This window comes from Gymnodraco acuticeps, unplaced genomic scaffold (assembly GCF_902827175.1).
Source record: "Gymnodraco acuticeps unplaced genomic scaffold, fGymAcu1.1, whole genome shotgun sequence".
In the NCBI taxonomy this organism is placed as follows: domain Eukaryota; kingdom Metazoa; phylum Chordata; class Actinopteri; order Perciformes; family Bathydraconidae; genus Gymnodraco; species Gymnodraco acuticeps.
The window spans coordinates 1-23,099 of NW_022992177.1; the positions used below are offsets into that span (position 1 = coordinate 1).

Genomic DNA, 23,099 nt, shown 5'->3' on the forward strand with positions numbered 1-23,099 from the left:
GCAAGGCAAGGGCAAGGCAATGCAGTTTATTTATATAGCACTTTCCAACACAAGGCAATTCAAAGTGCTTTACAAAAAATGAAAGAGATTAAGAAAAATGGCATTTAAAATCAGTCATTAAAAGAAAAGCTAATGAAAGAAACATTAAAAGAAAAAATACATGGATAAAGTTACAGTGCAATTAAACATTAAAAGAAAAGTACATGGATAAAAGTTACAGTGCAGTCTAAGATATGAATAGTTCAATTAAAAGCAGCGACAAAAAGAAAAGTCTTCAGCCTGGATTTAAAAGTAGTAAGAGTTGCAGCGGACCTGCAGGTTTCTGGGAGTTTGTTCCAGATATTTGGAGCATAATAACTGAACGCTGCTTTACCATGTTTAGTTCTGACTCTGGGGACAGAAAGCTGACCAGTCCCTGAAGACCTGAGAGATCTGGATGGTTCATAATTTAGCAGAGGTCAGAAATGTATTTTGGGCCTAAACCATTCAGTGCTTTATAAACCAGGCAGCAGCTATTTTTGAAATCTATTCTTTGAGACACACAGGAAGCCAGTGTAAAGACTTCAGAACTGGAGTGATGTGATCCACTTTCTTAGTAATGTGAGGACTCGAGCAGCAGCGTTCTGAATTAGCTGCAGCTTCCTAATAGATTTTTTAGTGAGACCTGTGAAGACACCATTGCAGTAGTCGAGTCTACTGAAGATAAAAGCATGGACAAGTTTTTCCAAATCCTGCTGTGACATTAGTCTTTTATCCTAGATATATTCTTTAGGTGATAGGTAGGCTGATTTAGGTAACAGTTTATTTAATGTGACTGTTGAAACTCAGGTCAGAGTCCATGACTACACCTAGATTTCTGGCTTTATCGTTGTTTTGAACTTGCACACTGAAGCTCAGCGCTAACTTTTATACGTTCTGCCTTGGCTCCAAAAACCATTACCTCAGTTTTATCTTTGTTTAATTGGAGAAAGTTCTGACACATCCAGTCATTGATTTGTTCAATGCACTTACTCAGTGTTTGAAATCATAGGGAAATCACTTGACCCGAAATGATCTGGAAAACTAATGACATCTGTGTGAGATTTCTCAACTTGAAAGCAAACTGTTGTACATGAAGTCCCATCGAGCGTGATATTAAAATGTCCACTTTTACATCTTTCCGCCCAAGCTCTGTAAAAGCCCCGGCTGTTGGGCCAACGTGATGGAAACCTGAGGCTAATGACTCAAGCAGACGGCTGTGGGCATTAGACAACTTCATTTATGAAATAGTCAACCTCCCGTGTAGCGATACATTCACATTACCCCGCCTCACTTGAGAGACGCGCGGCTGTCACAGCCACTGAGCAATGCTGATGTCCTTTACCTGCATTCATCTTACTCTCAGGAGGTAATGGTCTTCTCAGGTCATTTGCGCATTAAGGATCTCGATCATTCATCTAACCCACCTGCAATCCTGCTGGTCCTCTGCCGCAGCACACATAGGGATGTTTAGAAGACAAGGAAAACATACATGCTCTGAATCATTTATTTGCTCTCTTTTTCTACTCCCAGTGCTCCCTGTGGCCAAAAGTGTCTGCAGAAGGCTATTTATGCACAAGCAGGTCATGTTAAAGATTGATTGTGGGGTGTAATTTGTAGATTTGTGCTTGGAGGAAATCAGGGGTTTTACCTGAACATGTCATGCTGTTAAATAATGTTCACCTCTGTGTGGCAACAGGATGGCTAAATCTGTCCGAATTATAGTCTTCATAGCTAGTCATTTGGTGTTAAGAACATGTCCTAACGATTCTTAAATACAGAAATACATCTGAATCTTTTAGCAGTATAACTTCCCTTACTATGGTATGTTATTTAATCATTAAAGACCACAAATCCTCAGTTACAACCATAATAAGATAACCTTGTTCGTCACGGACACATCCCCTTACCCTAACAGTGTCTCGTGTCAGTGTATCGTCTGGTTTTGTGGTGAATTGAAAGCATCTGTTGAAGCAGTAACATGAATATTAGTGCAGAACGTCACGTCGGTTTGAACAGTGTTTGAACAAATAGTGTTGAACGAGCAGCAATTTCAAGAGTGCAAACTCCAAGTCAAGTTTGTTTTTAATCACAAAGAATCCTTTTAATGAATTGATTGAAACAATTAAAACAGCTAAATGATGTGTAGTCTCTCTAGTAAGTGGCCTTGGATGTGTCGGAAAATGTAAAGAAAGTGAGATCATGCAGACAGTTTGATTTTTGCTTTACCTTGAACGCAGACAGGCTGATGGAGGACGGTACATTAATCTCTTTAATGGGGAGGATTCAGACCCACCTGGCATATGTACAACCATTAATCTGCTCATGCTGAATCATGCTGCTCAACATGTGTAAAATGTCCCAAAATGTAATGCATAGATCAGATCAATGTCGCAGCACAGAGAGATGCTTTTCGCTTTATCTCAAACATGAACTGTTTTAATGTGTTTTCACTTAGTGTCTGCATTTAGTATTCAAGTCCATTTTGATGTGGGAAGGAGAACAAAACACACCAGTGGCTGAGGCCCACACACACATTTCTCTAGGGCTCAGCATCACACTGTTCCCTTCCTCTTTTGCTTTTACTTGATGTGATACTACTCCCCGTATCTTTCACAAGCTGTTTGGCTAACAGAGGTCACCGGGGATATGTAGCGCATTTGGTCGTGATGTGAAAGCATTAGTCGGTGCCAGCAGGTGTGTAATTATATATGAAACAGGGTTTTAAAAACATCAAGATGGCATGCAGAAAGTAGGCCAGGAAAAAAGCGACTTCAGAGAAGTCCTATTTATTCCTCCCCAACTTCAAATGTGTGACTTCGTATTTGAAATATTCCAAGGTCATTGTGACTATTTCAAGACTTTTATAAATAACATCAAACAAACAACGACATAACGTGATGAAACAAACCTCAAAAGCGGATTCTTTCAAAGGAATATATTATTTTGTCTTGTTTTTTCACCCGGTGTGCTTACTGTTCTGTTTTCTGTGTTTCAGGTACGGGGACATGGTGCCAAAAACAATCGTGGGCAAGGTGTTTGGGTCCATATGCTCTCTGAGTGGTGTGCTGGTCATCGCCCTGCCTGTCCCTGTCATCGTGTCAAACTTCAGCCGGATCTACCACCAAAGCCAGCGGGCGGAGAAGCGACGAGCCCAGAGGGTACTGACACTCCCCCTCCCTTCTTTTCCTCCCTATCTGTCTTTATTCTGCTTCTATCTGCCTTTCTGTCCCTGCCTTATCCACAAGTAACAGAATGACAGGGCAAACACTATCTTCCAGAATATTAATCTGTTATTGTGTTTCTGTGTATGTGTGTGTTGGATGGGTCAGTAAGAGAAATAGATAAGAGAGGGAATGACAATGACTGAACAAATGATTTTCAGAGTATAGTGTCAGCAGCTTTTCAATAGCAATATGTGCATTTCTTTCTCAAAGTGTTTGCCGTGGCAGAATTTCCTAATGGTTGAGTTAAGCATGGCCTCTCCCTACTAAATACTGTGGCTGCCGGAGGGAGACAGCATCAATTAGCCTGACAGAGAAACCGTCAGAGGCTAAAACAGAGGTCTGTTTGTTCAAACAGAAATCTCGACTTGCTAGAATCCGCGCTGCGAAGATTCGAGGCACTAATGTCTATATGCGCTACAAACAAAACGGGCAGATCAACTCACTGGAGGAGGTAACAGGACCAAACAGCGGCTTGGCTGACCGGGGCCTCGCTGATGCTTGCATGCCGCTCTGCTCGGGGGGCCATGCCACCACACACGGGGGGGGGGGGGGGCGTCTCATGCTGCTGTCATTCCAGCGCTTCAGTGTGATCGTCTCTTACATCACACCTCTCAGCTGCGGCATCGACATGCTTCCTCGACACTCTCTCTATCCATACAGCAGGAGGGCCAGGCAGTTGCCTTCTGGCAGAGCACGGCCATTACAGTCACACTGACTCATGACAAGCTCTGCATGTCTGTCCAACAGGGTTTGGAGGGGAAGGAGGGAAACTCTCCAGTAAAGCTTACTGGACAGTGGGTCTATGGAGGCTGTCTGCTCTCCTGCATCTCCTCTAAACTCTGTCTCTGATCTGCTGTGTGTTCTGTGTGTTATTTCTAGAGCATCCAGGTTGTAATGCAAACTAACACAACATACCTTCCATCCCAGAGCCGTGCAGAGCTTCATCCACGTGTGCGGTGTTGTTGTGGTCCAGAATCTGTGACGTGTTTGGTGCAATCTGTCCGATCTGTGTCTAGGTGTGCCACTGCTGTTGCACTGAAATTAGCTCTAATTTGACATTTCTGGTCCTTCTCACCAAATCAGCGTAATGGCAAAACCAATGATATCAGTGAAACATGTTGTAGTCAGCCACTGTCTCTATGCATCTTTAAAACATCCCCATCCCGCCAGGTTCTCAGTAGATTGGCTGCCGTGCTACAGATCAGCATTTCAACCCTCAGTGCTTTGTGTACTCTCCACTACATCACCGAGCTGTTGCCTGACACTGTTTCTGTGCAGAGTGTGAACCTGCTCATCTACACTGTTGTTTCTCTCACTTTGTATGTTCCAAGGCCTGCAAGGAGGCAGGAAAAGCCCTGGTGGCGAAGGCCGCCAGCCCTCCTTTTGAGACCCAGCATAATCACCTGCTGCACTGCCTGGAGAAGACCACGGTAAAATCTATTTTCTTTTCTTTTTCAGTGGAAAAACAGACACTCACTTATCGATCAGTCTTACTATCTTGGTAACAGATTTGAGACAGTTTAAAATAACTCACTGTAAAAAATTATTTATGTAATGTTGCATCACCTCTGTCTGTGCTGTATCATGCAGCAGTGCGGTCCAGCTACAGTGTTTGGCAAATAGAAACAACGTGAGCTGTTTCATCCATGCACAAACTCTACATTCTATATGATATGCAGCACGTGTTAAAAATAGCTGTAAATGGGGCAGGGAGATGTTGAATCCCCTCGCCAGCAACATGCTAAAGATAACATGACTCAGCCAACCAGAAACATTACGCCTCTCAAACAAACAAGCACACTTCATTTTACACAATGTATAATTTACAGATGTAAGAGCGCCCATAATGCTTGGCTGTGACATGATTTTTACACTTGCCGCTCTAAAGCCATGGACAGGCAGTAAATCAGTCTCCCTCCTTACACTGTATGATCCTCTCCATAGTGAAAGGCTTGCTTGTCGTCCGGGAAAAGCTCCAAAAAGGCTTCTTGCCATTCAGATGGCAGCGCACATGTTTACATTAGGCCCATCATGGCGTGCATTATAGATGGCAGGACTGACAGAGGGAAGGTATAAGAAAGGAGGCGTGATTCAGAATACTACCGTGGCATCAGATCCTGCGTGGCTCCTCTGCCACCTGCTGGCTGCGCCGGAAACACATTTGGAGCCTGACCTTCAAGTCATTCTCATTTGTCACAGGGATAACAGTTGTGAATGTTTTCACAGATGGCACTTAATATGGACATCTGTGCCAATATATTTCTATTCCCGTGATGACTCATTTTCAAATTATTAAACCATTTTACTGTGGATTCTGTTCAGTCTGTTTAGTCTTTACCCATTATTTAGAGAGCCAATCATCGATGTAATAGAGTGATTCATGAGCAACATTGAATCCAAAATGTTCCGCCATTTTGCAGAACCACGAGTTTGTGGACGAGCAGACGTTTCAGGCCAACTGCATGGAGATCTCTGTGATGAACAAGTCGGGGTCCTGTGCGTCCTCGCTGTCCTCGTCTCCACACGGCCTCAGCTCGTGCTGTTCACGACGCCACAGGAAGAAGAACAGCTTCAGCCTGCCCAGCACAAACAACCAGGAGCTCAGCACCATCCAGATCAGAGAGAGGCCGATGGTCAACAGGTAGTATCCTCTGTTTGATTCACACACACATGCAAACAGCAGATATTGTATTATAAGACAAGATACACTTTATTGATTCCTTGCTGGAAAATCAACTGATACATTTATTCATAGGTATATAGTCAGATAGTAGGGAGGAAAACATACTGTTGCTTTCCTGTAAAAATCAGGTATCTCTTTGTTTAGTTTCTATGGATTTATGGCAAAACTGAGGCATCTTTTGTGGATTCATTAAAAGAAAAATGCATTTTTATGAATCATCAAATACGGTTGTTCTTTATCTTATTTTGGAGATACATGGATTTCATTTTACATACCGCTACCTCTACTGGTATCTATCTTCAGACAGTTTTATTCTCCATGGTCTAAATAAATCTATCTTTGAGATTTCTGCTTACAAACCAGCACATTGGAACTGAATGCAATTGGGTTTGTGTTGCTCAAAGATAGATAGAAAAACAGCAACATGTCCCTCCAGAGACAGCTTCCCTAATCCACAGGAATTGCAGTTTTCAGTGAAACTACTACAAAGAAATAGACCCTCTTTCTGTGAAAACTGTAGAACAGCTTGTTCTTTGGATTATCCATTGCAACTAGGACACTGTATTCGGTGTCGCTGGTGATTTTGATGCTGTAAACTGCAGTAAATGAAATCCAGACAACCTTTATTATACAGCAGAATTATTAGAGATGAATATTTAATAGAAATGCTGTAAAATCTTTCATTCGGACTGTGAGAAACCCTGTTATTTAATTAATTGGGTGAAATGACACCCATTAATCTTGGTGTGAAAGATACCACATACATAGCTGAGAATGATTTTTCATTGGTTTGCCTGTCATCACAGGTTATCTTCTTCTGTGAATCCTAATTGCACGTGCAACACGACAGTACAGACATCAAATGAGGATGTATTTATCAAGCATCTGAAAACACATTTAATTGGAGGATTCTAACAAGTTTTGGTTCAAGATGGACATGTAAAAGAGCTTTCATATAGCGATTCCTCTCACCTCTTTAATCTCGGACAAAAGCAGAAATCTACCCTGAAAACATATATATGGTTAATGAGCAACATGAGACAAAGCTCCTTTATGTATTCACTCCGTACAAAGCATGCGGGTATTTCTGAATTGTGGCTTTTATACTGAAACTGTAAAATAATAAAGAACTCTGTGTAATGCAGGCTTTGTGTAATACATTCACATGGTCAGAGCTCTCACCTGCTTTCATCCTGTGTCTGTTTTACAGCCGCTCCAGTCTGAATGCCAAACTTGATGGGACTGCGCCCTTGAAATGTGACAAATCTTACATCACTCCTTCCATGGTCAGCCTATCTGCCCCGGTGGTGACCTCATCGGACGGGCACGGCTCCACCACCACCTCCACATACTCTCAGAGCAACATTGTCCGAGTATCTGCCTTGTAGATGTCATGCTTATCTGATCAGCAAACTGGTCTCAAGAAGCACCAGATGCTGAGGAGAGGGACCACCGAGCATCAACCTGCCATAATCTAGAGGGATTATAAGATTAGCAGAAATCTGGTTTTTTTGAAGTAGTGATCTCATCTGATGTCAAACTCTGCATGGTATTACAATGATGTGGACGGCTGCCTTGGATATATGAGCGAACCAGCAGATCTTGCTCCATTAAGCACAGCAGAGCAACGGGAGTGTTTGGACTGCGTGGTTATCGTTGTTGCCTAAAAATACTGAGAAAACTTTATTTTTGAATATGTAATGTAGTTGTAATTGTTGTCTTCTGGTTCAAAGGAGGAGAGGCAGACGTTACAAGGTCATTCATCATGGCCTCTGAGGACAAAGCACACATATTCATTAACCAAGGGCCATCTTTGTGAATATTAAATCCGAATACTTACACAGAAGAAACATTCACTCACCACCCACTAAAATAGATTGTTTTGAAATCCCTCAATTAACTGCTTTCCAATAGTCCCCTCACTGTTGTAAATTCAGAAAACATGCATCCACTGGAATGGATAACTGTTGTGAATATTCATTAACTGACTCATTAACTGGTTGGTGTCATCGCTTGATGAGTAAAATATGCTTCGCATCATGACATGTTTGTGAAATGTGCAAATGCAAGTCAAAATGACAGAATCTGTGTTAATTTACATATTTGACATTCTGATATGGATCTATGTGAAAGCCATTGTCATTAATTAACAATTGATATTGCGAAGTATACAGGGTACATACAGTATTAGTTAGGTCACAAGGTAGAGATATAAGTTAATGTTCTCCGCAACACTTAACTAATACTAACCCTAATGTTGACTTAAACCATATGAAAGAATGTTGGACATCAATTCCACTGAGTTGCTCTTAAATTCTAATATTCATTATAATCAGCGAGACTTGGTAGATTTCACTGTGTTAAAGGACCATTTTGTACATTTTTCATATTGTAAATATCTCAGTTAGAATTTATCAAATGCATTTGAAGTTGGCTTCTCTTATTTCTAGATTTAGTTGACAGTTGTTGCCATACTATTTCTGTCTGTTAACTGGTTGAATTAAGGATTTGCATGCTGTCATTGCAGAGTTCTGTTTTATTAAAAGTATGTCTTCTTGTCGGAGGTTTGTCAGTAAAAATGAGATTAATGAAAGGAAACACAATGAGCCTGGTATGTTATGATGTAAATTCTTTGCTTTTAATGAAATGAAAAAATCTTGTCATGGGTGAGGAAAAAGGGATAAATAATCACACATTGTGCATTTGGTGCAGTGGATAGAATAAATGCTGTAGCTCTATTGAAAAACCCATTAAATGACCCATGTCTTTTGTTTTTAATAGGGTGGATTTCATCATGTTTTGCCTGATTACTCAAAGAGCTAATAATAATAGGATGGAATAATAATTAGGTGCTGCTGGAGGACATGTGAGGGCTTGACTGTCCCAGTGGTGGGTCTCTGCTGCGGGGTCTCTGGAGACAGACAGGCGGGCCTCAGTGATTGTTTGACAGAGGCCTCCGCTGCGGCCCCCTGCTGAGCCCGCTGCGTAGGACCAGGCTGTTTCTCCCAGCATGCAGCGTCTCCGCTCTGCTGTGTTAAATAACCGCTGTGAAGTCAGGCTGCATAAAATCTAAGATAACACAGCAGCATATTAAATAATAAAACCTCCTATACCCAAATTAAAATTCACACTTTGACGTCTGGGGTTTAACTTTGTTACTATTTGAACAATGACCAGAGAAACCATTCTAGTATTCAGTTACATACTGTATATTGAATTTGGTCTAAAGAAAAGTAGTCAGAAGTGGAAATATTATCACTTCTTAGTGAATCTGGACACACATTTTGTTTTCAACCTATAAAACTCCGTCCTAAACTGAGGGTTCACTGCTGCATATATGATTGGGTTACTCAGTGATGTGATGCAGGTGACAGACACTGACAGGATCTCCACTTCATTAATGACTTTCACCTGAATAATCACAGGAAATGATAAAGTGTTAGAGAACAGATCAAACTTGGAGTCATTCTATCAATCTAAAGAATAAAGCGTTTAAACCTTGGGCTCTGAATACGTGTCAGATGTGTATATCATATATTTTATGCCGAAGCAGCCCCTTTACATTCAAAGTTTGGATACATTACTGCAGCATATACATCTATATAAATCACATATAGTGTGCACAATCATGACATTCTTAAATAGAGCCTGGAAACTGTGAGAGGCCCGAATACACATTTTAGTATAAAGCACAGTTATTCTTTCATCCACTACAAACTAAAAGCTTTTACATATAAAAAGACAGTAGAAGTTCAACCCTTACCAAACAAATACGTACCTGTGGGTTTTTGTTTCCGTGAACAACACAATTAATCAGGATAGTGATGATCAGTGGTAGCCAGAACAAGAGGAAGGTTACAATGATGTAGCCAGCACGCTTCGCCATTTTGCTCTCCTTCTTTTTGCTTGCTCTCTCTCTACTTGCTTTGGAAGGCATCATGCAAACAGCACCTTCCACATCTTGTTTAGTAGCATCTGCTTCTGGGACATTACTTGAGTCGGGGGGTAATGAAGACCCCTGATCTGCTGTAGAAACATTCAGTGTTTCTCCTCCATTGTTGCTCTTATCTTGTTTTGGTTCAATCAGTAAAACAGAAGTGGGTTCTGGATTTTCTAACTGTGCAGACGAGTGAACATGGGGGCTGGCTTCTTTCATTTCAGAGGGCACTTCGTCGATGTTCACTCTTTCTTTGGATGGCTTTTCTGTGTTGAAATTGCTTGACACCTTCTGTGGCATTGTGGTTGAGCTCTTAACACTAGCAGCATCTCCATTTGATAGTTTCACCTCAAATTCTGTGCCACAGGGATTGGGCTGCTCTGCTTTTAAAGGCTTCGTCTCAGACTGCTCTGCAACCTGCAATGCAGGGGGATGAAGTGTTTCTGTTTCCAAGTCAGATATCACTAATGTGTTTTTTAATTCCTTTTTCATCTCTGAACCAAGTGATGCACATTGTGGAGCTTTTGTCGAGGCCAGTATAGCATCCGCAGAATCTTTGTTAGAAACATTTTGTTCAGCTGGTAGTTTCCCCCCAGCAACACTTTTGCTCAGGTTTTGCTCAGATTTTCCGTGTCCATTTTCCACTGCTGTGGTTTCTTCTTTCTTCTGCTCATCTTCTGTTTTGTCTTTCTTTGAAAGAGGAAAAGAACCTTTGTCAAATATTTTGCGATTGTGTGTTCTCACAAGGAGAAATATGCTTGTGTAGAATCCAATGATAACACTAATGCAAGCTGCCCACAGTGGGAACAACATGTAAAGTCCAAAGGTGTCATAGCTGGATGATGTTTCCATTGATAGTCCTGTGCATCTTTCATGCACCGGAGAGTCCTTCATGAGTATCAGACAAAAGGCAGCAACCAGAATAGCCAAGGTCCACATTAGAGGAATCAAAACCATAATCCGTCTTCGCCTCTGAGTGGTGGTGAAGGGTCGGGCGATGGCCTGGTACCGCTCTGCGCTGATACTGGCCAGAGTCAACAGTTGGATGCAGCAGCTGAAAGAGAAAAAGGCCACTTGTGTATCACAGATTAACTGGTGTACGTGTCCTCTGTGGTTCACAGTGATGACTATGGTTAGGAGAATGGGGCAGTCAATCAAACATCTCAGGAGGTCTATGACTGCGAGGTTCACCACCAGTGCATTGTTCACATTTTGCAGGGATTTTTGTTGATAAACTGCCAGTATGACAAAAAGATTTGCTCCAATCCCCACGGCACAGGTGATCAACAGGATCAAGCTGTTGGCAACTACAAAGGCAATGTCAGAGTACTCCTCCCAAAAGGTGGTGTTCCCAGAGTCCCATGCAGGTGTGAGCTCGCCTCTCATCTCCAGGTTCAAAGAGTCAACATGTTCAGTTCTGTATCTTCATTCTCTCTACGCCGCAGTGAGCCTGCTTTGCTTGCTGGCAAGTGATTCTCCACTGAGTGAATACTATTAATGGGGGAACCTGTAGCTCTGATAAGTATCCGCCCTTTTCATTATCACTCCACTGCCGCAGCAGGTCACCTGGGAGTCCTCACTGTTAACATTCATTAAAGACTGTGCAGTGTGTCCACAGCACAGAGGAATGGAAAAAGGGATGGTTGTTAATTGAAAAGTATTTACGTCACTACTGTCTCAAAAGTAGATATGCAATAAGGCTGATGGTATGGCACTAAGGTGCATCGGATATACATGCAGGATGTGTGACGTGAACAGCTGTCCATTTCCTTTATTACAATACCTCACAACAGGGTTAAAAGCCTTGCATTAAGCAGATGGATGACTTGGGAGTTCCTGAATTGGCTCAGGAAATAAAGGGAGCCATGCTGCTGGATTATAGCATAGCATTGTGTAATCCTGTTTGGAGATAAAGTGTGAAATGCTCTTTGCTTCGAATGGGGAAGCTTATGGTCTAGGCCAAATCTGGGATTATATCAACAAAATACATTTTCCTCCAGACCATCCCACAAATTAAACTGATCATGTGTCTGTCAACATTGTGTAGATACAAACAACGTTTTTGAAAAGAAACTGTGATGAAACAAAAAGCCACTTATGGAATGTCTTGGCACTAAGCAAATTACTTTTTTTAGGACACCATATGCTAAGACATCACATAATGAGCAATAAATAAAAATAGAAAGAGTACTTTCTATTTATCTACAAAGGGACGATTGTACATCAAACGTGCCAAACAAGTGGGAGGGGACAGGACAAAATAAGTAGCAGGACAAAATCACCCAATCTATTTTTAACAACAGCCCAATTATATATACCAATCACAATAGGGCACCCACCACTGAGTATGTGCAGTGATGCAAATAACTTTTTTTTGGAAAGTATTCAGACCCATTTTTACATTTTATCAAGTTGCAGCCTCTTGCAACAATAGTTTGCACTTTTTAAATAACAGATCATTCTACAATACCCCAACAATACTCCGTAAAAACCCCATAGGGATTTTAGATATTTCGACAATTTTATTAAAAGGAAAAGGCAGGAATATCACATTGACTTCAGTTCTCAGAACCTTTGCCATGACACTTAAAATGTCCCTTATGTGCTTACTGTTTCTCTTCATTGTCTTTAAAAGTGATTACACATTGACACATGCAATGAATTAACCTGATTGGACATGATTTGGAAAGTCTCTTTAAGGTCTCACAGATTATAATGCATATATGAAGGGAAAAAACAAGCCTTGAGTTCAAAGGAACTCAATGAATAGCATTGGAGTACAGATTTGGGGAAGGCTAGGATCAGATCTGCTGCACTCGAGGTTCCCATAGGCACATTTTAATTCTTTAAGGGAAGACGTTTAGAGCAACCACCACTCCACCTGGGGCGGACCGCCAAACTGAGCAATCGGGGGGGAGAAGGGGTAACGAAGAACATGATGGTCACTAACGATGAGCTCCAGGAAACATGAAAGAAACTTCTAAGGACTATGAGAATGAAAAACAACATTTTGCAATCAATTCTTACCATCAAGTCTAAAGGACGTGAGGTATATGACACATAATTCAGCTTTTTGTAAAAATAAGAATTGTCAGTTTATATACTTAAGGTTTATTGTGAAAAGATGCTGCATTTAATCATATTTTAATAAACATAAAGAACAAATACAATAAATAAGGTATAGTAGATTATATAATTGTCCCTCTGAGATCAAAACATTATAGCACTAAGTCAACAATCAGAACACTCATTATTTGTGTCCTTTTTCTTTATTTTTATTCAGTGATTCATATCAATCCTTGTTTCGGGGTGACTCAGTGCGGACTCATGCGTGGACCATATAAGACACAATGTCCTGGCTTTGAATGAGACTCAGATTTGTCGTTACTTTTCTGAACCCAAACCCCCCTCTGAGTTCTAATTATAAAAATACTAATTATAGCACCTATTTAAGTAATAATGACAATATTAAGCATATAAATACGAAATTGAAATAGCACAAAGTAAGCCAGGCAAGAAAAACATAGAAAGCAGCATTTCACAGCCTGACTGACTTCCCATTGTTAAAACATGAGCAAAGTGAGATGTGTAGCAGGCTCGACAACCAGTGCACCCAAACGCCCCATGTTCTTGATTTAGTGGGTATTACAGAACTGATTTATATTCATTATGCTACTTCTATGGATTAAGGCCAGCCACACAGTGTGAGAGCATATTATGTTGCCTTTGCAGCTTTCCTGAAACGGGTTAGTAATTGTTCTGAGTAAATCCTGTATTCACACAGGTGCTTATGAGGGAAATTATGCATGTTTACCTTGCAGCAATCTAATAGTGTGTTATGTGCAGCACACTCCTGCGAAGTGTGAGTGTTGGCGAGCGTGAGGCCTTGTACATTATTTGTCCAAGCTATCAGTGTTGATGACACGGTGGAGCTGGCTATGGTCGACATTGATTTAATAAGGAAGAGTTGCCGAGCAGTATGTGTATAACTAGCAGAGTATTTGTTTCCAAAAAGGGCAGCAAAATCTACTAGATATGAATCAATATTTCATGCCACACAGAATGCTTTTCACCAATTTCCCTAACATGTAACCCGACCTTCAGAAAGGAGTATCTTTTCACAAAACATGTACAAAGGTCAAGTGCATTTTATTTATAAACAACATCACAGGGGTCAAAGCTTTCACTTCCTAATTCTCTCTTTACAATCTGGCTGTATTTGACTTGCCTATAGTCTTGTTAAAAATGCTAAACCCCCTTTATTTTTGGCTAGTTTCCCCACATGCATAAATCCCTTTCATGCATGAATTATGAAAACCTCAGGATTTTTTTATCAAGTGTTTTTATTGCTCTTGGGGCATGAGAAACAAGATTTGAACTTTAGTTTTTTTTAATCTAGTTTTTTCAAAGATATTTTTATATGTCCACTCAGGTGGACAGTATGCGTTCAGGGTTTGAACTGAAGAGATGTATATTTTGAAGAAATGATAAATAAAGATTTGCAAACTTAAAATTACATTATAATAACATAAGTATATTGATTTACGGCCCAAAAAGATATTGCAGATGAAGTATTTTCAAGAATAACCAGGGTCAGGGGCCAATTTGAGGCCCCACGCACAGTTATTTGATGAGTGCTAGTGGAGCCTCGCAGCGGCGAAACCGTGCCGCACCACCCTATTTGCGCCACATAAGCACATAGGTGCGCCTCAGATGAGGCCCCCCTCCGCAAGGTGTGGCTGCCTCCACAAGGTGTGGCCCCACACAGTCTGCATGATCTGCCTGTAGGGAGGGACAGCCCTGCAAGAAATGCAGCATGAATAGCTGTGACCTCTATGCATGAAAGATAAAGTACACACCTGGAAACATCAATATGAAAAAGGTTAACGTTTATTGGTCTACACAAATCACAGAAATAAAACCGTATTACTGAACACTTTGTTCTAGAAAAATGGAATGGACAATAACTAAAGGAAAACCTTGCAATATAATGCAATTCAATAAAATGACAAAACTAACTTTCAGACAAAATCAACTAAAATCTTTTATAATCAACATTTTGGAAAGGATTGGATTGCATTACTGTGTTTTATAAGGTTTTCCACTTATTATGTCCATCTTCAATCCATCAGTCAATGAGCCGATCTGCTCTCACTGGGCTGCAGGTCGGACCCCACGGAGAGACATGGGCGTGTAGATGGTCTGCGTCCTTAAAGAGGCAAACAATGACAACCATGGCAGCTTCTTGGTTTTTCCTGGGGGAGGTCACAGAGGCAACACCCTGCTGTGCGAGTTGGTGCTCAAGGCAGTCAGCCGGCTCCTCCTGTTCAAGGTCTGCATGTTGATGCTGACATCAGTGTGAGCGCGAGGTATGAAGTGACCGCACGACAACACCTCCAGAGCGGCGTCACGGAACTGTTGGACATAAAGAAACCAAATGCATGAGCTTTAATTTCACATGCAATTCAAATCAATGTTACTGTGCATGCCTTTCCAGCTAGCAAGCTCCCTTTCTTTGGAATCAACTTCCTGTTTTTATGAGGGAGGCAGACAGTGTCCAAACTTTTAAGAGTGTGCTGAAGATTTTCCTTTAAAAAAAGCAGATTGGGTAATCTTAAACCAGCTTGAACTATGTTGAGTACATTTTATGGTATTTTTTTGTTTTATTATATTCTTATTCTCATTTTGGTGTCTCATTTAATTATATATATAAATATTTATTTTATTATTTATTTTGTTATTTGTATTTTACATTCTATCTTGTCTTTTATTATGTTATTTTCATTTTACATCTCCTTTAGCACTGTAATTCATGTTTTTTAATCTGTAAAGCCCACAGAGATAAACTGCTTTGTGATATTTGGCTTTAAATGAGCTTTGAGTTGATTTGATTTGATTTTCAATTTCACAGCTGCTTACCTGCTTGTTGGTAAGGAAGTAGATGATAGGGTTATAGACAGGGCTGGTTTTAGCAAAGTACATGGGTATGGTGGCGACCAGAGGAGGGATGTAAAGCTCCGGATCCACAACGACCACCACTGACAGCACCGTATAGGGCAGCCAGCACACAAAAAAAAGAGAGATCATGGCCAGGACCATAGTGATGGCATGGTCATTCTCCTTCTTGCTGGAACGCCCACCCTGCATCTCCACACTCCTGTTCAGCTGCGAGTAGAAAGGAAATGTGACTCCCATTAAAGGCTAACCGCTCCATTTAGTCAGTAGGTGGTTAATTGCAAACACGAGTATGTGGGTATGAGTTTTAAATCTACTTCTAATGGTGTTAAAGTGTAATAAATATACAGAAGCCATTATTGGGCCCACCTTGTTCATGGATTTGAGCACTTTGCAGTAGCAGTAGATGATGATTATGACAGGCAAAATGAAGCAGAGGAGTGTGTAGAGGATGAGGTAGCTGTAGTTGCTCCACGACCGCTCCTCCCAGGCCAGAGAGCAGGATGTCTGGACCCCCTCAGGTCCGTAGGAGCTCCAGCCCAATAAAGGAGCGACCGCCCAAAACAAGCAGAAGAACCAGACAAGTAGCAAGCCGACAATGCTTCTCCGCATGCTCATCTTCAGACCCTCTCTGGGCTTACACACCACATTGTAACGCTCGTAGGCAAGCAGCGTCAGAGTGCAGAGAGATACCAGACCTAGGAAAGAGCAATTCATAAAAAAAAAAAAACTAAGCCTAAAGTCAAACTACTGTTTTTTTCTGGAGATGTTCACTAATTCTCATGGATGCTCTCAGAGAACTGTGCTTGCATCTTCAATATCTCCATAACAAATTGAGCAAGCTCCATCCACTGAGAAAGCTATGTTGTTGAAAGCTCTGAAAGAAAAGCTACTGCGTGTGCTTTGAATTGCATTGAAACTTTAAATCAGAAAAACACATTTTTCAAGAAAGAAAAATTGAATTGACAACATCTGATAAGAGCAGAGACATTTTTAAAAAGCTTCAAGCTGAGCCAAAAACATAAATGTGTTTGTGAAGCTACAAAACATACTGACATAAGGTAAAGTGAAAGAAATAGATTGATATTTTAGCCTTACAATTGTGTTTATTGTGTTTCTAAAAGACAGACCCCAAGGCACAGAGAAAAAACAACTAAATTGCTCACAAAAAGTCCATAGAGCACAAACTGCTCTCTCCAAAAAAAATTGCTCCACTTACCAAAATAATTTACTGCAAATCCCTGGAAGATGCAGGCTGTGTGTCCGATAAAGAGATGCCCATGGTAGTTGGTAATGGTGACGACCAGAGATCCGCACAGGCCGATCATGAGGTCAGACACTGCGAGGCTGAAGATTAACACGTTCATGGGCTGCAGGAGAGACGGGTTCCTCAGCATCACGGTTATCACCAGACTGTTGTTGAACACCGAGAACACTGTGTTGATGAACATGAGGAAAGCCAGTATACTGTAGCCCACCCGAGGGAAGATGGTGGACGCAACAGTCACCCCCTCGTCGTAGATGAAGCCAGGATGTGTGCTGGAGATGGACGGCGTGCTGTTGCTGTCCTCCATGATGCCTAAATGAAGTTCTGCCTCGAGGAAACCACTATGAGGCCAGAGAGTGAACCCGCCGGACACAGCGTTGTCGATCTTATCACATCTGATCCCTGATAAACCAGTCAGCTTTGCTTATTGTCAAAGGTCTCAGATTGTGCACCTGTCTGATGGAGAAAGCCTCAAATGCAATATTGGAAATTGGTCCGTAACACGATTTGAATGGATTAATCCCAATAAACCCACTTCTATAATGGTAATTGGAAAGTTGAGGGATATTAAGGAATGAATTAGTACTGAAAATTAATTTAATGAAATATGGTTTCCCTTTAATGTTAGCTAATATAAAAAGGGAAAAAAAGATCACAGTACACAAACGGATTAGACATTCAATAAATACACACCTGCTAATTACATAGCAATTACCAAACCATATCAATTTGCTTTAGAATACGAAATAAGCACTTGGCTCGGATCATTAATTCATTTCTACTTTAATAAATAGTGAAAAAAAAAATACACCTCATTATCACATCTTTTTAACTAAAGAAACAAAAATAAACCACTGTTTACACTCATAATTCGCGTTTTCCAGATAATTATCAAATATATTCTTCTCGTGCATTCATCCTAGCACGTGTGAAAACATTTGACTTCTGCAGAAGTGTCAAATACAAGAAACTCAATGATGCCTCAACCCTTGTGTGGTATTCATATTTTTGTTACTCAGCCAGTGTTCGTGGGTCTTTTGGACCCGTTGCCTTCTGGGCTTCAATTCAACACAATCAAACTATTTTATGTTAAAATACTCAACAGATTGTTACAGTTTGGGAAAGGTAGGACCCAAAAGCAGACTACAAAAAAAGGTAAGTTGGTCTAGAAAACAAAAGCGAGCTTTATTTTAAAAGCTTATGGCAAAAACATGGCATAAAACACAAAGGAAACCCTGCCCCCCTCCCCTCAAGGGACGGATTCCAGACGTCCCTACACAAAGTCAAACATTTCCAACTGGATGGGTGGAGGGGGTCCGGAAGACGGGTCTGGATCGACAGCCCAGGAAAGGCATAGTTCATTGAGGGGTTCTCGGACGGACGGCCCGGGGGCAAGGCAGAGTCCATGGAGGGGGTCTCGGACGGACGGCCCGGGGGCAAGGCAGAGTTTGAGGAGTCAGGGGGCCTTGCTCGAGGGCGAAGACCGCGGCTGGGGAACTCAGGGGGCCGGGCACAAGGACGGCAGGAGCTGGTGGAACCCCTGGCGGGTCAGGCGTAGACAGGACCCTGGACGGAACATGGGCTGGTGTCAGTGGGACCCCAAACAGGACAGGACATGGTGTTGGCAGTAAACCCGGCGGAGCACGTGTCGGCTGGACCCCCAACGAAACAGATGTTGGCGAGACCCCCAACAGGTCAGGGCACGGAGTTGGCAGGACTCCCAACGGAACCCCCAACGGAACAGGACATGGGGTTGGAAGGACTCTCAGCAGAACCTCCAACGGCACAGGACATAGGGTTGGCAGGACCCCCGGCAGAAGAGTAGTCGGTGGGACCTCCAACGGCACAGGACATAGGGTTGGCAGGACCCCCCGGCAGAATAGTAGTCGGCGGGACCCCCAACGGGACAGGACATGGAGTTGGCAGGACCCCCAGCGGAACCTCCAACGGCACAGGACATAAGGTAGGGACTTGAGAGGGGACTCGAGAGGTGACTTGAAAGGGGACTTGAGAGGGAACTCGAGAGAAGACTCGAGATGGAACTCGAGAGGAGTCTTGAGAGGTGACTTGAGAGGGAACTCGAGAGATGACTTGAAAGAGGACTCCAGAGGGAACTTGAGAGGAGACTCGAGAGGGAACCTGAGAAGGAACTTGAGAGGTGACTCGAGAGGGGACTCGAGAAGAGACTCGAGAGGGGACTTGAGAGGAGACTTGAGACGGTCGGTTCGCCGACAGAACACAGGGGGCTGGAGTCGGCCGGAACGCCGACAGGACACGGGGGGCTGGAGTCGGAGAGGTACGCCGACAGGACACGGGGGGCTGGCGTCGGCCGGAGAGCCAACAGGAGACGAGGGGCTAGAGTCGGCCGGTACACCGACAGGACACGGGGAGCTGGCGTCGGCCGGAGAGCCAGTACTGGAGCCAAAACTGGAGTCGGGACCATTGCTACTGGGGCCGGTACTGAAGCCGGAACCATGGCTGCTGGGGCTGGTTCTGGAGCCGGAACCATGGCTGTTGGGCATGGAACAGAAGCCTAGACCCTGGCTGTGTGAGCCAGGTAATGGAGCACAGAAGCATGGCTGTGTGGGCCGGTACTGGTGCACGAATCCATGGCTTTGTGGGCCGGTTCTGGAGCCGGAACCATGGCTGCTGGGGCCAGAACTGGGGCTGGAACCATGGCTGCTGGGGCCAGAACTGGGGCTGGAACCATGGCTGTGTGGGCCTGTACTGGAGCCCAAAACATGGCTTCTGGGACTCTGGCTGCTAGCCTGGACTTGCAACTCCTTCTCTTAGGAGCCTTTTGGAGGCTCAGTGGACCTCCAAAAGCCAGACGAGTACCTGAGAATGGCTCCTGGACAGGAGCAGGAAATGGGGAAGAAGCAGGGGTTGACTCCGCTCCAGACAGAACACACCGAGACATATGGTGTCAGGTTGGGAATTGGGAGGCAGGGGGCTAGCATGCCTGGGGCTAGCAGGCCGGGAATCACATGTCTGGAGGAAGTCCATAATCCAGCCAGGTAAGAACTTCAATAAACGTGGTTTCTCTGTTGCCAACCGGTGCGCCTCTACCAGAGCGGCCTCCTTCTGTATAACTCTGGACGCTCCTTTCCACCAATCATAGCAGCAAGCCAATACAAAAGTAAAATTCATTAATTCCACCTCAAATGGATCATCTGCTGGGTCCATTTCTGGTTGGTTTATTCTGTTAGGGTTTGGGAAAGGTAGGACCCAAAAAAAGGTAAGTTGGTCTAGAAAACAAAAGCGAGCTTTATTTTAAAAGCTGATGGCAAAAACATGGCATAAAACACAAAGGAAACACAAGGAAGATACAATACCAAAAAGCTGACGGTGACTGACATGGAGGGAGACAGGAAAAACAAAACAATGAACCGACAGGGGAACACAGGGAAAGACAAGAATAAATACAGAGAGGGGTAATCACAGGACAAGAAACAGCTGGGCAGGGGAGGTAGAAACACAAGGGCAACAGGTGAACACAATTAGACAGACACACCAGGGAAACTAACGACAGGAAGGAAAACACAGGGAGAAGGACCAGACAAGAAACAAGGAGGAAAACATGAAATAACCCCAAAACTAGACACACAAAACTCAAACCTTGACACAGATGTTTACTTCATCCCAATTACAAGCAATATAAACAGCATATATGGTTAATATTTGCCCTTTTACATTTGTTAGATCACATTAATTAATTAAAGTGCTACTAGTTTTTTTGCCCGCTGACCGGCTGGTCCTGAGACTCGTCTTTTTTTTGTAACTAGCTGATGCTCAATCTCATCCTCTTCTTCAAAGTCACTGTCAGACTCAGAATTCTCAGAAATGTGATCTTCGCATTCTGAAACCTCTTCCTCTACAACATCATCATCAAAATGGTTCTCTCGCTTCCAAAATCATTTGCACATCTCTGAGCAGAGAATCGTTTGGCCATCTTGATCAGTTGTGATAAGGACCCAAACTGGCAAAGCTTTATGTATTGTGTCTCGCCCCAAATTTGCAGCTGGTTCCCACAAGACATAATGCGGGAATGTGAGAGCAGACAGGTGTCGGTGGTTGAATTCATCAACAATGTTGCAACCTTGTGCGGGAATGGCAGACACACACACACACACACAATTCCCGAACATCCTGTATGTAATATAAATGTGTAGGGGGGGTGTACAGTGGGTGGTCATTGAACACACACACACACACACACACACACACACACACACACACACACACACACACACACACACACACCATGTATACATCACTTCAGGGGACATTACATTGACTGACATGCATTTCCTGGAGACTTATCCTAACCTTAACCATAACCATAGCCAACACATGCCTAACCCTTACCCTTACCCTTACCCTAACCCTAATCCTAAACCTAACCAAGTCTTCACCCTAAAATTAATGATTCCCCTCATGGGGACCTCCATTTTGTCCCCATAAGGGAGGCGAGTCCCCACACGTGACTGTGTAGACAGATTTAGGTCCCTGTAGGAGCCAATTAACTGTGGGTATAAAGGTAGGAACCTATGTGTGTTGGGGAGAGGTTCCGCCGGAAGGCCCATGGAGAAAGGCCATGACTGTGAGAACAGAGAAAAAAGAGTGTCGAAAAGCTGAACGCGGGTGGCGAAAAACAAATCTCCAGGTGCACTTTGAAATCTATAAAGAGAGACTTGGCCTTTATAATTTGGAATTGAAATTTGCCCGACAGTCTTTCTTCTCTGATATCATTGCCAAAAACAAAAACAACGCACGTGCCTTGTTCGCTACCGTCGACAGACTAACTAACCCCCCAGTGTCAGTAGCCTCTGAATTTCTATCCACCAGGGCGTGCAATGATTTTGCCTCCTTCTTCACTGACAAAATTCAGAAAATCAGACAAGCAGTCAGTGCCTCTGCATCAGGAACAGCAAATGTTTTGTCTCTGTGTCCACCTAATATCAATTCAGACATCATAACACAAATTCCATCAGATTAATGATAAAAACCTAGAGGACATTATACAACTTCTGAAATCCTACTCTTGCTGCCTTGATATTATTCCAACAGGATTTTTCAAAAATGTTTTTCCTTGCATGGCCTCAGATCTACTTCATATAGTAAACAAGTCTTTTCACTCATGCGGCTTTCACACCAGCACTTTTCCCTTTCTAGCTCCGAGCTAGAGCTTTTCTGGTTCAGCTCCGGTTTCCCTTTTCTGCTCCCGCTCTGTTCACACCGCCCAGACTGGTGCTGCCGCTGCTGCGTCATGACGTCATCGTTTACATCGCTGATTTGCTCCCCAACGGCATTACGGCGCTCACAACAACAACAACGGGGAACTGCGTCGCGTCGATGATCGTGTTGCTTTTAATCACACGAAGCCAGATTAAATTGAATAACGACTTCTCCAACCTTATACTTTGCTCCAGAGTGCCGTGGTTCATTGTTTATTAATGTGTTTCTGCAGCATTTACCGACCGCTGCACGGGAGTTTATTCTCCTCCGTTAGCTCCCGGTTAGCTCACACTGCTGCGGCCGCTCTAAAGTATTCACTGTCCGACTCACACAAGCAGCTGATACATATCCCCAGTTCCCCTTAGCCTAAGTGAATGTGTGTCAGTCTGAATTGACGCTGTTTGGTATCACAACGCTGTTATGAAAGTTTCTCTGGTATAAAATGGGTGATGTTAGCATAGCAACCGAAGCTAAACTGACTACTTGCTATTGCTATCCTATTGTGGCATAAACTGTTTTCTACAGGCACATTTTACCGGCGTATTTTTATTATGATTCTACTTGTGATAGTCGGACACGACAACCTGTGCAGCCCATGTATTGATTCCATCCGATAGCTGCTATAATACAAAACAAAACGTCTGCCTCTCTCCACAATGATCAATAACAATGAACGGATGGTCAAAGTAAGGTACAAATAAACAGAATCACACGAAGCCTGGTTAGTGTTGCCTGACTTTATAAAGTGTGTTTATAAGCACTACTGCTTGTAGG

The 23,099-nt window shown here is 42.8% G+C and overlaps 3 protein-coding genes across 4 annotated transcripts; 1 reads left to right on the forward strand and 2 right to left on the reverse strand.

The window, feature by feature from the left end:
• Window positions 1-3,016: 3,016 nt before the first annotated feature.
• On the forward strand, window positions 3,017-9,431 carry kcnd2 (potassium voltage-gated channel, Shal-related subfamily, member 2; the record flags this gene model as incomplete). Of its 2 annotated transcripts, XM_034204670.1 has the most annotated exon segments (5): window positions 3,017-3,179; window positions 3,601-3,696; window positions 4,577-4,675; window positions 5,666-5,886; window positions 7,139-9,431. In XM_034204670.1, coding segments are annotated over 5 exon segments (757 nt in total), but the record flags the coding sequence as incomplete, so codon positions are not given.
• Window positions 9,184-11,251, reverse strand: LOC117538899 (5-hydroxytryptamine receptor 2B-like). Its single transcript, XM_034204856.1, has 2 exons — window positions 9,707-11,251; window positions 9,184-9,339 (listed from the first exon to the last, which is right to left on the reverse strand). The coding sequence occupies exons 1-2, from the start codon at window positions 11,249-11,251 to the stop codon at window positions 9,184-9,186; spliced, it is 1,701 nt and encodes a 566-aa protein (XP_034060747.1).
• Window positions 11,252-15,130: 3,879 nt separating this feature from the next.
• LOC117538982 (parapinopsin-like) lies at window positions 15,131-17,394 on the reverse strand. The gene is made up of 4 exons (XM_034204992.1): window positions 17,040-17,394; window positions 16,190-16,518; window positions 15,785-16,030; window positions 15,131-15,280 (listed from the first exon to the last, which is right to left on the reverse strand). Exons 1-4 carry the CDS (start codon window positions 17,392-17,394, stop codon window positions 15,131-15,133), a joined length of 1,080 nt encoding a protein of 359 aa, XP_034060883.1.
• Window positions 17,395-23,099: the final 5,705 nt, after the last annotated feature.